The sequence below is a fragment of the Pristis pectinata genome, chromosome 8 (genome assembly GCF_009764475.1).
Source record: "Pristis pectinata isolate sPriPec2 chromosome 8, sPriPec2.1.pri, whole genome shotgun sequence".
Taxonomy (NCBI): domain Eukaryota; kingdom Metazoa; phylum Chordata; class Chondrichthyes; order Rhinopristiformes; family Pristidae; genus Pristis; species Pristis pectinata.
In genome coordinates, this window is record NC_067412.1 from 20,503,416 (window position 1) to 20,521,972 (window position 18,557).

General features: G+C 37.5%; 1 protein-coding gene across 3 annotated transcripts in view; it reads left to right on the forward strand.

Moving 5' to 3' along the window:
- Positions 1–1,325: 1,325 nt before the first annotated feature.
- Positions 1,326–18,557, forward strand: part of LOC127573753 (transmembrane channel-like protein 5) — a 101,011-nt gene continuing 83,779 nt past the window's right edge. Inside the window, exons 1-3 of one of the 3 annotated variants that reach the window (XM_052022245.1) lie at positions 1,326–1,414; positions 1,821–1,901; positions 16,429–16,582. In XM_052022245.1, coding sequence (XP_051878205.1) covers positions 16,506–16,582 — 77 coding nt within the window. In that variant the 5' untranslated portion in view covers positions 1,326–1,414; positions 1,821–1,901; positions 16,429–16,505. Of the gene's footprint in view, positions 1,415–1,434; positions 1,641–1,820; positions 1,902–16,428; positions 16,583–18,557 lie in introns of those variants that run through there. The other 2 variants (XM_052022244.1, XM_052022246.1) reach the window with 2 other exon arrangements.

Genomic DNA, 18,557 nt, shown 5'->3' on the forward strand with positions numbered 1-18,557 from the left:
TCCCTGATTTCCTCCATCCAGTTGATTCTGCATTGTACCATGCAAAATGCTAATCCCTGATTCAATGTCCCCACATCTGCAATTTTCCTCTAAAATTCTGGGCTCTGATGGCTTCTTGGTCCTTTGGCTGCAGGCTGCCTAAATCTAGTGGGCATAGATGTAAGGAGAGAGGGGAAGAATTTAAAGGTGATCTGAGGGGCAATGTTTTCTGGTGGGTATGTGGAATGAACTGCCAGAGGAAGTGTAGAGGTGGGTACAATTGCAACATTTAAAAGACATTTAGGTACATGGATAGAATCGGTTTAGAGCGATATGGGCCAAATGCAAGCAAAAGGGACTAACTCAGGTAGGCAACTTGGTTTGCATGGACAAACTGAGCTCTTTGACCTGGCCAGTTACACATCTTGGACTGCACTATAATTTCTAGGTAAGTATCTTCTGTGGGCCTGAGCTGAGCTTCTAATAACCTGTATCACAAATACCATCTCTTTCTGTATTTATAACATTGTACCTATGTTGCCTTAGATCCTATATTGCTGAAATCTACTTCCGTGAACCTGTCACCACATAATATAACACAATTAACACTGGTTTTCCATCCTGTTTAAACTATAGGTCACCTAAAATCTAAACCAATACAGGTATGCTTCTCTCGACTGCCCTTTTCACTTGTTTCTTTTCCACTGTGGTCCATGTAGGGTCTCCACTGCAGAATATTTCCATTTAATTATATCATTCTTGTGTTTGGATTCCTCCCAGGGTTTATTCTTCCTATCCCATGAACCGCCACCAGCCTACAAGCCCTCCCCACAATTTTCTCTGAACATGGTAATAGGTTATTTCACCCATTGGAGCCTGTTTTGTCATTCTGTGAAATTATACATAATCCGTGCCCTACTCAACTTGCCTACCTTTTCCTCCTATTCCTTAAAAGTTTTAATTAACAGAAATCTATGAAATCTTAGATTCAAAATTAACATCTAGTATCAGCTGCCATATACAGATTTTCCAAATTTACGCTATTACATGCCACTTATCTACACATGCCACTTCCAAAACAGAAGGTAAATTTTGTTCTTTATGTAATTCTTTTTGTAATCTTTGTGCATTCTTCCATTTTGTATCCTACCATTGACAGTTGCACCTTCAGCTGTCTAGATTCTATGACCTGGAATTTTTCCCACGAGCCCCTCTACAGATCCATATCCTTATGCTTAAGACTCTTTTCACCAAACGTTTAAATACCTTTTCTTGTGAGTTCATTTTTGCCGGATTGTAGTGTTTGCCTAATATCTTGAACCATTGTTCTACCTTAATAGTGACCCGTAATTTCATGTTTTTATTGTTGGGAATAGCGTGCTTCTGGCTCAAGCAATAGACCATCTGTCAACGTTACGGCGAATAACCGTGTCAGGTGAGTGGGGGATGGGCGACGAGTTCCGGGAGGAGGAGAATTTCATTACTATTCATTTGCATCCATGGTGCCAACATCGCTACTTTAAAACTGAAGAGGGAATAGAAAATCGATCATAAACGCTGGTCTATCCCAAATGTGGAGAATTTCAGATAAACTACGACTGCATTTTATTTGTTTCCAGGCAGCGGAAACAGTTTACGCGCAGTAGCTTGGTAATTAACTGGTAGGTTGATTCGCATTTTCTTTCGTTTACTTGCTTAGTTCATTTATTTAAATTATACAGTTACAATGAATCATTTGTTTTTCCCCGATGTTTAATGTAAATCAGCATTTTTGGTTTCAAAACTGGCCGTAAAAAAACGTCGTTAGAAATTAACAATGCAACCTGTTGATTTATTTCTAGATAGGAAGATTTCTGACCTTCGATCACAGTTTACAGGCAGAGAGCTGGGTCTCGCTTTAGACTTGAGGCGTTGAAGGAAAGGTAACTTTTCATGTGAATTTCTCTCCGTCCGAAAATCATTAACATTTTTCCAAACCCTAGGCTGTAAATTATGATATTGTGATTTGATTATTTAATATGTTTATATTTTATAACTTAGAAACCGAGTGTGTTATTGCAGCAAATCAGGCAGCATCTATGGAAACGGATTAACCTTTCAGGTCGAAGACCCTTCAAAAAATAAACTGGTATGAAAAGATAGAAAGCAGTTTGTTTTTACAAATGGAAAAACACCAGACCAGTTTCTTATTAGTAACCCTGAGGTTTGTTCTGCTCTAACAAGGTACTAGTTGAGGTAATTGTTTTTTATAATCATAACTTGAGTGCTGCAATTTCTAAGTGAGTCAGAAAGCTGTGTCTTCAGTTCTCGCCACAGACTTGTGTACAGATATCTAGGCTGGAGGAATACAGCATTGTCAAAGGGATGGCTTTTAGGCGAGATGTTAAACTGAGAACCATCTACTTTCTTCAGTGGATGTAAAATATTCCATGGCACTATTTCAAGGAAAAGCACAGGAGTTATTCCTGGTACCCTGGCCAGCCTTTCTCCCTCAGCCAACGGGATTTAAACATATTATTGGTCTTTAATCACATTATCATTTGCATACAGTGCAGTCTCTTGTACTTTATAATGATGGTTAGACTTCAGTCATACCTCTTTGGTTATAAGGAGCTTTGGGACTTCCTGAAAGGCATTATATAAAACAAGTTTTTAATTTGGTATTCTGTTGATCAGTTGAAGTCTTTAATTTAGACCATTTGATTCCCTTTTAATGAGAGTCTAGCACGTGCCTCCCTAAATGTTATGACAAAATATCCCATGTTCTAATAAGGCTCTGGAAAAAGTTTTGCTTATTGATTTTTGTCCAATTGGAATCCTAAATCTCTGTGTACTACTTAGAGGTTCAGCAGTTTATAAAGAAGACAACCTTTTATCTTTAACTCCAGTTTTGAAAACATTTTTTAAACTCTCATTTGTGTTCCCTGTTTTACTGGCAAAGAAATTGAGGATGAAAGGTCATCGATCTGAAATTTAATTTTCTCTCCATAGACACTGCCTGACTTGTTAACATTTCCAGCGTTCTGTTTTTATTTAACATTATTCTCTTACTTTTGTATATAATGTTCTCGGGAATCAAACAAATACAGTGAAAGCTTTGTAAATCCACCTTGACTTGGCAGGTGCTGGTTAATCGAATCTGCCAGTGCTGCCCATCCATCGGTCTGGCCACTTCCTCTGGAACGCTGATTGCTAGAACGGCCACATTATAAAATTCTGGAGTAATGCTAAAACACAGCTTTCACTGTAATATTTCTCTTTCTATTGGTCTTCTCATCTTTAATTATTTCTGTCTGTGCAGTCTTTTATAAAGGCAGTTACATAGACTACGAATTTCTAACCCGGGCACTGATAACAATGGCCATATTTTTCAACTTTACTGATTGCAGAATATTCTTATAAATATCAACAGTGGGAATTTCAGATTTAATAAAGCAAAATAAAAAATTAAGTAGCCTATTCTGAGTGTAGAATACAACAACAATTTTCCTTTTGATGGAAGAAAGTCCCAAGATGGTTTAGAGGATTGTCATCAACCACAAATGTGATACCAAGCTAATTAAGGAATTTTAGGACAGACTTAAAGGGATTATGTTTTAAATAGCAGCAGAAAGAAGAGAGATTAAGATAGGAAATTTCAGAACTTGAAGTCTGGTCAACCAAAAGTCAGATGCCAGAGCTGGAATGATGAAAAACTGGGGATATGCAAGAGGCCAGGATTAAAGGAATGGAGTTATCTGAGAGGGTTGTTAACCTGGAGCAGGAAACAGATATGGGAAGGGTGAAGCATGGAAGAATTTGAAAACCAAGCGAACTTTAAAATAGAAGTTTTGTTTAACCAAGTGTCACAGGTGAGCAGAAAGGTCATGGGTGATTGGGGTTTGGCATTAATTATAAATTGAGCAATAGAATTTTGGATGAGCTGAAGCTCATTTAGGTGGCTAATCAGGAATGTAATAGAGCAGAGCAGCCCTGAATTAATAGCTGTGGATGAGCTGAGGTGTGGACAGAAATGGGCATTGTTATGAGGATGGAAGTGGTGGTCTAGATGATGGAGTGAATATTATCAAATCCTTTTTGGGATCAGATATAACATATAGTTCACAAATATTTTGGTGCAGCCTTAGACAGTTGCTAAGGAGAGTGATGAAGTACTAGAGCTAGATATGGAAGCTGATGTGTTTTCAGGTGAAGCTGCCAAAAGTAATGTAGATAAGTCTTTAGAGCTATACAGCACAGAAACAGACCCTTCGGCCCACTGAGTCCATGTTGACCCTCAGGTACTTGTCCATACTAACCCCATTTACCATTACTTAGTCCCTAGCCAACTGTGCCTTGGCAATTCAAATGATCATCTGGCTGCTTAAATGTTGTGACAATGTGTTCCTGATTGCAACCAACCTCTGGGTGAAAAAAAACTCTTCCTCGGATCCCTTTTAAACCTCTTACTCTTTACCTTAAACCTGTGCCCTCTATTCTTAGATAGCTCTGCCATGGGGGAAAAGCTTTTTTTTTACTATCTACCCTATATATGCCCCTCATAATTTTGTATTCTTCTACCATGTCCACTCCTCAGCCTCCTCTGGTTCAAAGAAAACAAAGGGGGCTAAAAATTAAATTCTTGAAGATCATTTGAGACAATACCATAAGAGCAAGAAGAACAAACATTGAAGGTGATTCCTTGCCCATGACTGGAGTGATGCAAGTGGAACTAGACAAAGGAAGTCCTACTCGGAGGTGCTGGGAGAATGGTGTGATTAATTGTGGCATTGTAGAAAAGATAGGGATGAATTTGCAAAATGACAGCATATCCAAGGACTTTAGAGAGGAAAGGAAATTTGGGATGGGGCAATACTTTAGGGAAAGATAGGTCAAGGATGATTTTTTTTTGAGGGAAGAGTCAATGAAGATGGTATCAAAGGGGAGATTATTAACCAATTATGACCATTATTAACCATCATGGGAGCCAGGAAAATAAGTTGAATGGGAGGGTCAAGGGAACAGGAGGTGATACCTGGACAAGATGAGCTTGGAAAAGAGGGGTTAGAAAATAGAAAAAGATGCAAGGCCAAGGCTGGGACATGTGCATATTCAGAGCATGGGGATGTTTGACTTGCTGGCTAGAGGAAAAGCAGGGAGTTCCAGAGATTGCAGAACCATCTCAATATTAAAGATTTCCATGAGATTTCCTTGCACGTGTTGGTGAAAATCCAGAGTTATCTTTAATACCTAGGATAATGCCAGAATAGGAGCAGGTCTGGCAGAAGATGCTGTGACCTTCTGGTGCTTTATGTGGTGCAGCCAGATCTGATAACAAATAACCAAACCAAATATCTGCCATAGATGTCTCTTAAGGATTCACCTCTGTTCTCTCAAGTTTATCAGAGAAAGTAATAGTGTTATTGAATTGAAACATTTGCAGATGTGAAGGTTTGATTGAGCAGATTGGTGTAGAAATATTAGGTTAAGTAAAAATAAGTCCAAAGAGCTGGAAATTTGAAACTGCATTGGAAGTGATATAGCAAGCTGAGTGAGTAGGCATGAACGTGGCAGTTGCAATATAACATGGAAAAACGAGAAGCTACCTGCTTTGGTGTCTGAAACAGAAAATCAGAGTATTTTCAAATGGTAGGAGATTTGGTAATGTTGATGTTCAAAGGGTGTACGCATGGGTTTCCTCCAGGTGCTCCGGTTTCCTCCCACATTCTAAAGACATACGGGTTAGGAAGTTGTGGGCATGCTACGTTGGCACTGGAAGCGTGGCGACACTTGCGGGCTGCCCCAGAACACGCTATGCAAAAGATGTATTTCACTGTGTGTTTCGATGTACATGTGACTAATAAAGATAACATCTTATCTTATCTTTTATGTATTTTATCTTAACTTGTGTACAAGGACACCAAGATAACATGCAGGTGAAGAAAGTGATTAGGAAAGCAAATGGTATGTTAGCCTTTATTGCAAGAGTACAAAAGTATATTCACCTTACTTGTATAGGATTTTGGTGAGACTATATTAGTGGTATTGTGTACAGTTTTGCTTTATTAACCCAGTGCAAATACAGTGAAGGTTCACTGGAATGGTTCCAAGAATGGGAGGTCTTTTGTATTAAGAAAGACTGAGAAGACTAGGCATGTCTTCTCTAGAGTTTAGAAGAATGGGAAGAGATCTCATCGAAACCTGCAAAATTCTTATGGGGGTTGACAGGCTGGGTGCAGTGATGTTTTCCCTGACTAAGAAGCCTGGAACTAGGGGCACAGTCTCAGAATTAGACGTAAGCCATTTAGGACTGAGAGGAGGAGAAATTTCTTCATGCAGAGTATGGTGAGTCTTTAGAATTCCCTGCCTGGAAGCCTATGTAGGTGTAGTCTTTGAGTTCAATCAAAACACAGAATGATAGATTTCACAATATTAAGAGAATCAAGGGATATGGGGATAGTGCCGGAAGATGGTGCTGAGGTAAAAGATCAGCCATGATTTACAGTGAGGTTTTTCCATTAGAAAACGTAGAAGGAAGTGGGCTCAGAAAGGAAATTGGGCTCTTGGTGGAAATATTTTACAAGGAAGTAATCAGATGAAAAAGCCTTATTTGTTGGTGACACATTAAAAACTAGTTATGATATTACTCATGGCAATTCACTGTTTTCTAATGTGATGATTTGCTGTTCTATAATCAGTGTTACACAATGCAACATTGATTTTTTTTATATGGTTGTCTTAAATTATTTGGTTCATTGAAGTGCATCACTAAATATGCTTCCTCATTCTTTTCTACTTTCAAATAGTTTGATTTTAATAACTTATTTTACTTTTTGCTAAACCCAGTCCCCTTTACTCTCTCACCCAATTTTATTTCCTCTATCTTTCTGTCCATTTTTCTGTTTAACCCTTTTTAACTTTTTCTCTCTTCTTTCCCTGTTTTTTCTACATTCTGAATTTCTCCCAACCTCTTTTGTGGCTCTTGTACATGAATTGATTTGATACTGTAACTACCTAGGACAGAAAGAGCCACATCTGTTGGCAGCAGCATAATTGACTAAATAGCACTGGGACAGTGATGCTGCAGTTATTGTAGCTGCCTCACTGTTCCAGTAACCTAGGTTCAATTCTGACCATTGATGCAATTAGAGTGGAGCTTGCATATTCTTCCTGTGGCTGTGGGTTTCCCTAGGTGTTCTAGTTTTGTTCCACACTCCATAGATGCTGAGTGTCAGGCTAATTGAGTTTGGTAAAGTGCCTGTAGTGTAAGTGAGTAGTAGGAAAACTAGGGTGGTGTTAATGGGCACATGTAAGAGAATAGGTTATAGGGAAATTTCCATGTCACAAGGACACGAGAAATACCATCTCATCCAATTCTCTCTGGTTTTATGTTGATAGCAGTAGAGGGATACAATCAGCTGAATATTATTCTTACACTACTGTATTACTATTGGACATAATTGTGAATTATAATTCCAATGAAAAGTGAGAAGCATGCAAAGAACCTAAAAATGATGGAGATGATTTAAAGAGTGGCAAAATGACAAATGAATTTTAATGTGGGGAAAATGAGATTATTCACTTTACTGGGGGAAAATATTGCAGCAGAATATCTTTTAATCTGTAAACAAAAATGTAAGAAATCTCAGCATTTAGAGGGATCTTGTTATGATGATTCACAAATTACAGGGAGTTGACATGGTAGTACAGGAACCAATTTGGAAAGCAAATGGTGTGCCTGCCTTTTAATGCAATGAGTTTGGAGTAACTGAGTGAGGAAATCTTCGTTCAAGGCTTTGGTATTACCATACCCAGAGCTGTGTGTATGGTTTTCATCTTCAAAAAGAAGGACATGTTTGCCATGGAGGCAGAAATGTTTTGAAGAATGAGAGATGATACAAGATTGTCTGAAAGGGTATGGGAGGGTAAATGCCAAGAGGGTGTTTCCAAAGGTAACACATTCTATAACTGGGGAGCATAACGGGCCTACCACTTTGATCTGAGGAAAGGATAAATTTCATTACCTAGATGTTTGCAAATCTTAGATATTACCCAAAGAGATGTAAAAGCTCACATTGAGTATATCCAACAATGAAATGTATAGACTTTTGAACAGTAAGGAAATCAAATGAGATTAGACAGAAAGTGGACAAAGTATAAAATTAATCATGGACTTACTGAGTGGCAGAACAGGCATCTTGGACTGTATGGCTTACCCTTGCTTTTTTTGTTAATTACTGGGCTTGTAATTTCTTGTATTAAACAAGCCTCACTCGATAACTGTGGATTTGCATTGTATTATTCTGACAAGAATTATTCAATGTTATTTAGATATTAAAATGAAAGTGGCCATCCTGTTGTTTTCAAGTTCATTTCATGTCCATAAATAGGCATTTAGCAATTAAGTTTTTATTTGGGGCATAAAAATACTGAGTATTTTTTAAATAGTGAGAGATTGGGAAATGATGGTTAAAGGGACCTGGGAACCTTTGTGCACAAATCACTGAAAGCACACATGCAGGTACACCAAACAGTTAAAAAGATGAATGGTATTTCGCCTTTATTGCCAGAGGATATGAATACAGGAGTAAAGATATCTTGCTACAAGGCCTTTGTGAGACCACAATTGAATATTCACTGCTCCCCTTCTATAGCAAATATGTCCTTGCTATATTTGCTCTAAAGGGAGAGCCAAGAACATTCACCAGACTGATTCCTCAGATGGCAAGTCTGTCGTGTGAGGAAAGATTGAGCAGGCAATTCCTCTGTTCTTTACAGTTTAGAAGAAAGAAGTTACTTCATTGAAATACAACGTTTTTGGGATTTTAGTGGAATCAGGTGATATGGAGATAGAACAGGAAAATGGTATTGAGATAAATGTCAGCCATGATCTTGTTGAAGGGTGGCACAGGCTTGAAAGGCCAAATGGACCACCCAAGCTTTTATTGCTGATGTTCTTTGTTCTTCTGAAAGGGAGCTGACTCATCTGTTCACAATGGCATCTCACGTCAGTGATATAATGTTGCATTCTAATTCAATTTGATAGATCTCATTATTTACTTTTGGCATTTATTCCCCTGGAAGATGATAGCAGGAGTGACTTGTATCCAAGGTCTTATTTGAACTGTCAAGGAGATGTTAACTTGCTATAATGTGATTACTTGGAGTGCAACCTTAGTAGGATCTTGCTAAAGAAAGAAAAAAACTTCAGAAATTCAATACATTTAGTTTTTGTGCACAAAAAAGTGAATAACAATTGAATATAACATTTTAAAATGAATATTTTAATAGATTTGTAAATATGGGAAAATAAAATATTATTGCAAACCTGGTTAATGTTCTGCAGCAATAAGTACAGATGCTGGGGCTTGGCTCTTTCCCTTACTACAGTCTTGCAGCAACCTGTGTGTGAAAGCAGTCCATCCATTGCTCTTGAACAACAAAATCACTATTACCAAAACAATATGTCATATTGACACTGGCTACTGATATCGAAAAAGTTTAATTAACAAGTTTTATTTGGAAAATATTTTTAAGTACAGGTAACAGTTCCTCCCTCGCCAGAAGTACTTCTGTTTTTGCAATTTTCTGTTCAAGTACTCTTGTCTCTAGTCCCCTTTCTATTTGTTATGTCTTCTATGGTTATCGAGTTACAAATATTGGAAAAGTGAACACTGGTATGACCTCCTTGGCTGGGAATTGCAAGCATAAAGAATGGTATAGTGCCTTGAGACACAAGTTCTCTCCGCTGTTCAGTTGGATGGTAGCTAACACTGTTTGTTTTGGTTTTGTTCTTTATTCCTCTATTGCCGTTACCTAATAAAAATATGCCTTGAAAGCTCCAGCTGTCTGAACATCCACAGAATTGTAAGGCAGAGAGTTCCAAATTTCTACCACTCCTCATGTGATGAGGTGGTCCTGATTTTCTTTATGATTAGCATAGCTTTGTTCCTGATTTCTCAACCAGAGGAAATTGTTGAAAACCAACAAAACTGCTGACACATTATAAAAACAGAAAATGCTGGAAACACTCAGCAGGTCAGGCAACAACTGTGGAAAGAGAAACTGACTCAATGTTTCAGGTCTAGAACCCTTCGTCAGAATTGGGAAAGTGAGAAAGTAAGTTGCAGTAAAACTCTGATAATCTGCTATCCCTTTGTTCAGAAATCCCAATGGTTCTGCATCTGGTTTAACAGGGCCCATTTCCTGCACCCCCTTTTAAACCTGCTGGAGCCCTGTTTCATGAATTCCCTTTAAACTTCACAGGTTTCACTAGAAAATTTAATACATTACTGTGAACATCTTTAAAAAGTGAATTAAAAGTTTGTTGAAGTATTAATAGGATGTTATCCAATAATCAGGAAAATCTGATGGAATGGCACCAACAAGGTCCTGAGCACGCCAGATTAGCAGAGTTTTACTGTAATTTTAAGTTGCAGGGAAGATGGGAGATGGATAGGATAAAGGAAATATCTCTGCTAGGGTGAGGTCAGGATTGCCATGGGGATAAATTTTGGATGTCATCTAGTTGATAGATTAACAGAGAAAATAAACAAAAGCTATGCGATGAGAGTAGTTAAAGTGAGGATATAAGCAAAGGAATTTGGGTTGTAAAATGCAGGACTGCGGGCCTAATGAAGAGAGGAAAACTGATAATATAGCAGATGGATGACCAGAAATGGCCAGTTCTAATAGAGAGAAATGTGTCACCTGCAGTTGTAGAATTCAATAATGAGTCCAGAAGGCTACAAATGTCTATAGAGGGAAGATGAGGTGCTGTTCCTCAAACATACTTTGGGCCTTTGTTATAACAGTGCAGGAGGCCAGAGTCTGAGTCAGGGTGGGATGGAGAAGTAAAGTGGCTTTGCTTCAGGTAGTTCTGAATTGCCCCTGCAAACTAAACATGGATACCTGCAAAGCAGTCACCCAATCTGCATTTGGTTTCTTGAATGTGGATAGGACCACACTGTGGACACAAAATGCAGTGCACTACATTGGAGTAAATGCTATAGGTGCTACGAGCATGATAGAGGTGGAGGTAAGAGAGGAGGGGGAGTTATGTTTTTGATTAGGGAGAACATCACGGTGCTACTTAGAGGATATTCTTGGGGGGTGGGTCGTTGTCCAGTAAGGCTAATTTGGGTGGAACTCAGAAATAAGAAGGGAATAATCACTTTGAATGTATAGTATTAGATGCCCCCCCCCCCCCCCCACAATAGTCAGTAGGAAGTAGAAGAACACAGATAGCTACAATAATTATAGGCTTGTTCATAGTAGGTGCTTTAAACTTCCCTTATATTGACTAGGACTGCCATAGTGCAAAGCACTTGGGTGGAGCAGAATTTTTTAAATGTGCCCAGGAAACTTTTCTCAAATAGTATGTAGATGCTGGACACCTGACCTCCTGTTGGGAAATGAGGGTGGGCAAGTGACTGAAGTTTCAGTGGGGGAGTACTTTGGGACCAGTGATCATAATTCTGTTACTTCTAAAATAGTAATGGAAAAAGATAGGGCTGGTCCACAAATTAAAATCCAAGGCCAATCTCAAAGGCATTAGACAGGAACTCCAAGTTGATTGGGAGAGAGGCTGTTTGCACGTAAAGGGACATCTAGCAAGAGGGAGGATTTTAAAATGAGCTGGGGAGAGTTCAGGGACAGCACATTCCTGTTAGAATGAAGGACAAGGCTGGCAGAATTTGTGAGCCTTGGTTGACAAGGGAATTTGAGACACTGGTCAGGAAAAAAGGAAGCATATGTCAGGTATGTGGTCTTTTGGCCTTTGAGAAGAAGTACGTATGTGATAAGCTTACAATAATTATCAATTATTGCTATGAATTACATAGAATGTACGTATTAGGATGCTAGTGACTAGAGGAACAACAGATTTACTTGCAAAATATGCAGCTCAATATCATCTAGTTAAATATTGATTGCTTTGACTATAATAGTTGACTTATGATAAGATGTATCAGTGGGAGAATGAATTTTTCTTGTGATTATTCTGAAAATATTTTTAAAGAATTTGATATATGTGGATGGCCTTCTCGGATCATTCATTAGAATAACATTACGCATATCTTGCAGCTTTCCACAGTTGAAAATAAACATTGAAATGTGTAATATAAGCACTTAACACATCATTTTGCATAAAGCTGTACCTTAGTCATTGCTGGTACGTATAAATACAGGTACAAGTGTTTTAATGCCAATTTTATTTCTTAAGTGTAGATGTTTAACATTACATGAAGGATTAATAACAGTACAGTCAAGAAACAAAATATGTAAGAGAAATATTGAAGGAAGGTTAAAAGTAAGGAGGGAAATTTGAACAATGTTATGGTCAGAATATTAGGAAAAATAATTTGATTAAAATGAATTAAGAATAGTCTGCTTGGGAATATTAGTTTTCAAAAAAAGAATTAAAGAATGAGAAGTTGATGACCAGTGTTGCAGAACTTTGTTTTTTTTAAAATACAACAATCTAATTAGAGAAAACTTGATGAATATATCCGATCTACAAACTGGTGAGTTGAAAGGTGCATCTAGATTTGGGGACTGATTGTGATTTTGACATAACATAATTGAACTAGATAGAATAGTTTTGATTATTGGTAAAAATATTAGTATAAGCATAATGTATGCTTTTCTTCAAGTGCTTTGCATTCTTTGGGCTTAAGAGTGGTAGCTGATTGCTGGCTTAGCTATTGGCATATGTTTTAACTTCCAGGAATCCTTTTGTCTATTTTCTCCCTTCTACAACTTCTGCCAAGACAACTTTCATTATGCTGGACAGCTTTTGTTTGTTTGTATATAACCGTTGAGCATGGATGATTTACTTGGGCTTTCATTCACTGGCCCAACTAGTCACAGGCTAGCTACTAACTGGCAAAGGACCAAAGCTAACTCTTCTCAGAATCCCATCAGGGGTCCAGGCAGTCACATGTTAGGCCACAAAGAAAGCTGCACCACCATTGGAAAATGTCTTCAGACAATCAGTATGCTCAAGTAATCCTTCAGCGACCTGAACAAATCAGGGGGACCTTTGCTGTACAGCCAGGATTGTATTTCTAGATTTGTTGTTACGTACAAAATGTACAACTTGGGAACAGAAATAGCCACCCAGCACTTCAAGCCCCCTCTGACATTTAATAAGAACATGTTCGATCTGATTGTAACCTCAATTCTCCATTTACGCCAACTGGCAGTAACATTTCATGCCTTTGCTGATAAAGAATCTATCTATCTCCACCTTAAAATATATATATATATTCAAACCAATCCAACCCATCCCATCCAACCAACCCATCCAAACCAATCTGATTTTTTTTCCCTCCATCTATATCAACTACCCGCCCCTTCCCATTCTCCTGCCATCCACCTACACTCAGAACAATTTACAATACTCGGTCTGTTAACCAGCATGAATTTGGCCTATGGAAGGAAATCAGCGTCTGGAGGAAATGCTCCCAGGGGAAGGGAGAATGTAAACTCCACACAGACAGATCGAATCTGGGTTTCTGCAGCTGTGAGGCAGCATTGTTAGCTCCCACACCACTCTGTTGCCCAAGTCTGTCACCTATCTTTCTGTGGCACTTGTACAGTTTGGTTCATTCTGAGCAACAATAGCTGTCTTGGATCTGAGCTCCAAATCAAACATTCTCCTTTTATTGACTCTGCTTCTAACCAGCATTTTCTTTTGAGAAAATCATAAATATGCATTCGATATGATGAAGTCATTGGTACAATATTGTGAAATGAAGGATGAGGTCTTCCGTCAGGAAAAAGCAGTTTTACCTCCATTCTCATATCACATGATATGATGCATCTTTGAGACACTGAACTTTGCTACTATACATTAGCAAATGGCAGTGGTGCTGTGAATCACCACAATATCACCACACAAGTAATTAATGTAAAATAGCAGCAGAAGACTTTCAAAATACTCAGCCACCTAGACAAATCATTGGAGAGAAACTTAATATTTCAGGCCATCAGAACAGGGAAAAATTGGGAATAAAGGAAAGGTTTTATGAAATGGAGATGGTGGGGGAGGAGAAAATATTAAAGAAAAGGTCTTTGAATATGGCGGAAGGCAGGAAGATTAAAGATCAAAAGTGATGCGAAGTGAGATGGTAATGGCATAAGAATCAAAAGATGGGTCTAGCAAAGTATAAGTGGGAAAAGCAGAATCATTCTGAAATTATTAAACTCATTGTTAATTTGAAAGGTTGTAATGCCCCCAGTCAAAAAATGAGCTGGAAAATATGGCTGTAAGTTCTTTTGGAGAAATCAAACCCTCAGAAGTGGAGCTGAACACATTCTTTATCTCAATGTCCTCCCTTTTAATCTCTTGTTGTGAACTCAGGATCACAAGTTACAGCATTGGTAATGCTGAAAGACCTTGAGGGCAGTGGAAGAATGATACAAATATAGTTTCAATATTTTCTGGCCCCATTCTGTCTTTGCTTCTGCACAAGCCAAACACCCATTTTAAACAACCCACTTATCAGATGCATGCCAGTGCATAGCCAGTCTGAAGAATGATGTTTTATTTATCTTTCAGTTGCTAGTCAGGGCTGTTTTGTTTTTTCACAGATGCTGTATGACCTGCTTAATGCTTCCAGCATGTTCTGTTCAGTCTTTAATTACCAACTGACCAAGTCACCCTCCCCTGCGTAGCACCAGACATCTCTTTCACAGTGCATTTTGTACTAAAATGTAACGATTTTTCAATGGGGTAAATTTCCATTTAATAACAATGGCTTTCTTGTTTTTCTCTTCAGCGCCATTAGATCAGCAAGGTTGAATGCTCAATACTTCATTCAAAAGGTCTCAGACAATGACCACAACTGCCCAACTGTGTGCTTCTGTGCTTTTATCAGTGAAAAATGTTTCAGCTGTGTTCAGCATTTTTAACTTTACATACAGTATCTAAATGGCTTTCTGGTACATAAAATTTGGTCCCCTTCTATGATAGGTCAAGTCACAACTAACTTTCACAGACCTTGGAGAAGTTAAGAGAAATAGCAGGACTGGTATACCACTAGGATTTGGATGATGAGTAAAGGACAATTTTCTATAAAGAATCTGGGCAGGGGAATGGAAATTAATCATTGCTGCTTTTCAGAATACCCCAATACCAATACTGCAAAATTCTTTAATTCTATTTTCTGAGTCTACAATTATCAAACTAAAAGTAACAAATGTGTATTCATCAATGGCTCCTGTTCCTAATCCTGCAATGACAACTCCAGCTCTATAAGGCTGAATACTCGAATAGTTCACCTTTAGCAGAGTGCAAAGTAACAGGAGATACAAAATCAGCCTGGATTTTACAGTCATTTTGTTCAGACTTTAAAGAAAGCGTACCCACAGTCTGAATGCATTTTGTGGCATCCATTATTCTTTTCCATTGCGATTTGCCCTGTCATCATGTAGACTGAGCAACCAATCAAATTGAAGAAATCTCACAGACCATAAATAGGGAAATGTGATATTTAATTTTTTTACTCATTTATAGAAAGTGGAACAAAGATTTGGACACATGGGCATAAGGTGAAACCTGAAATATCATGAATAATCTTTTTTAAAAAACATAGCATTTTCAAATTTTATTCTAAGAGAATTGTACTCCAAACTTTTATAAAATTCTATTTTTATAGCTAGAAATGCTTTTTGGCAACAATTGAGAACCCAGTTAGACTTCTTTAAGCAAGGATTAGCAATTTCAATGGTTTTTATACAAGAATGAAATGCATAAGATTGAAGTTCAAGTCATATCACTGATTACGTTTTGATCTTAATTGCAAAAGTTATCATAATGTAACTTGTGTAGAAGCAGGTTATCCCTGGCTTTCTAATTTCCAGATTTAACTGAGCATTTGCATGCCTCAGAAGATTCTGCCTGTTTTACATATTATGAAGAATTTTGATGACAAATACTTCCTCGTTATAACCACAAATTTGGGGCTGTTAACATGTTTATGTTGTAGAACGCCATGTATCTTGTGTTAACCCAAGTAATATAATTAGAAGGACCTTAGTACAAGGACCTGAATTTGCTCTGGCAGGCAACTGTCCCTCTATGGTCTACAACCAAAAGCAACGTTATTAAAATAATTTGGCACCCAAAAAAGATTATTTATTTTGTGCAATTTTGTATGTAGGTAATGTCAGTGCTAAAATATTAATTTTACAGTTTGATTACTGGTTAAAAACATTGTCGTTCTGATCTTTAATTTTTTTTTAAAATGAAAGCTGTTGTAAGATCTCAAAACCACCTTTAACCACCATAGAGGGACAGTTGCCTGCCAGAGCAAATTCAGATCCTTGTATTCAAGTCCTTCTAATTGTATAACTTTGGCTAACACAAGGATACATGGTCTTATAAAGTAATCTGCTTGAATTGAAATGAAGAGTGCAATGCTTGTATTGTTTTTGGTGCTTAAATTATGTTGTTTAATTTTTAAGGTTAGATGCCTCATCAGGAACAAAGAATTTTGCCATTGGACTAGAGAGCCAAAACTTCAAGAAATATATTTATCACAATGAACCATCAAGAAGATAATGAATGCTTTGCAAACTATGCATATCACCACTCAGAAACACTGGAAATGGACAGAGGGTATGACTTAAACAAATAGCAATAAGAGATTAGTAACATTTGTTAATCACCAAATATTGTAGTTATTATATACTACCCCCAAAACATCTCCTTATTCTTGGCAATTGTACTTTAAAGAGTTAAACGGATTCTGCCAGCACAGGTGCAATTTGATCAGATAAGCAGGTTAGTTATTTCATTTGCCTATTAGCCATATTTAAGTCAAAACAAAAAAAAACTTACTAACCCTAAGACTGCCAGCAGATTCCAGGAAACTTACCAGTGCCAATGTTTCTTTTGTATTTAGTGTATCTGAAATGAACAATACTATAATATAACCTGAACTCAATAGGTTAGAGAACACAGTGCATTTGGAAGAGTTATAACCAAAAGAACATAACATTCTTTAACAGTGAATAATTTGTCTATGCTGCCAATTTCCTTATTGTTTTTTCTGTCAGTGATTCATGTCAAAGCCTGCTAATGAATATTTCCAGAAAGCAGAAGTAACTAATGCATTGCATGCAGTGACTGAGAAGCAAAATAATGTTGTGGCATGTTGTAAAGCTTGCATAATGAAATTATTTTAGCAGTTCAAAATCAAAAATAAAATGATTGCAAGGTTGGCTGTTGACATTCAAGCAAAGGTTCAATGTACCAATCTCAACTGCACAGATTTCAAACTGTATAGAAAGAGCAAGGTATTGATTAAAAAGTTAATTAGTGATTGACCATTTGAAAATCTATAGTGAAGCCAAGGCTTTGAGGAGAGAATTGATTATGGTCAGCATTATGAAGGATATCATTTGTGACTGATTATGGCCATTCTGGTATATGAAACTAAGCAGTTTCATGAACCATAAGCATGAAAGGTTCATGGACTTTGAAGAGGGAAGTCTCCAAAGCAATTTGCAAGTATAGTAAGATGAAAGATGCATATTTTCTTTAAAGCATGGTTCAAGGATGTTCACTGACTAGTTCTGAAGAAAGGTTGCAGACCCAAAACATTGATCGTTTCTCTTTCCACAGATGCTGCCTGACTGAGGTTTTCCAGCATTTACTGCTAGACTAGCATGTGATTAATCATGCACTAGGTTTATATACTTGGATATTGCAAGACTTCAGCATATTTTTGACATATCCTGATTAGCAGCTCAAAATATATATAAAAATATATATTTCATGACTGTTTATTCATAGATAGTAAAACATTCCAGTATCTCAACTGGCTAACAACATAATTGCCTCAAATAACAGTCCTGTTGGTTAGACAGTCGTCAAAATATTCTCTCCAATTTTGCATGTGCTAAGGAAAGAAGCATCTAGAAAGAAAACAGTGAGATTTTGTCTATGATTACTGAAATCTGGTACTTTTTAGATAAAAGGGAAAGCACAAAATGTGGTCAAAATTATGATCAAATGTGATCATTTAAAGAGGGCAAATTAATATTAGTCAGTCAAATATTAACTACAGGATATTAATTTAAAAGCCATGACCAAAGAAATGAGTGAGAGATTAAGAAAATAATTGTAATGAAAGAAATTCCCTACCATAAATAATGAGGGGAGGTGAGCAAGTGGGAGAGAATGCTTTATGTAATAATGATGGTCTTATTCGTGACTGATATTAGATATTTCCCTGAATGCACCACTTTGTATAATTATTGGTTTATTATTGTCACTTGTACCGAGGTACAGTGAAAAGCTCATCTTACAAACCGATCGAACAGGTCAATTCATTACACAGTGCAGTTACATTGAGTCAGTACAGAGTGCATTGATGTAGTACAGGTAAAAACAATAACAGTACAGAGTAAAGTGTCACAGCTACAGAGAAAGTGCAGTGCAATAAGGTGCAAGGTCACAGCAAGGTAGATCGTGAGGTCATAGTCCATCTCATTGTATAAGGGAACTGTTCAATAGTCTTATCACAGTGGGGTAGAAACTGTCCTTAAGTCTGGTGGTACGTGCCTTCACTATGCACTGTGTAAGCGAA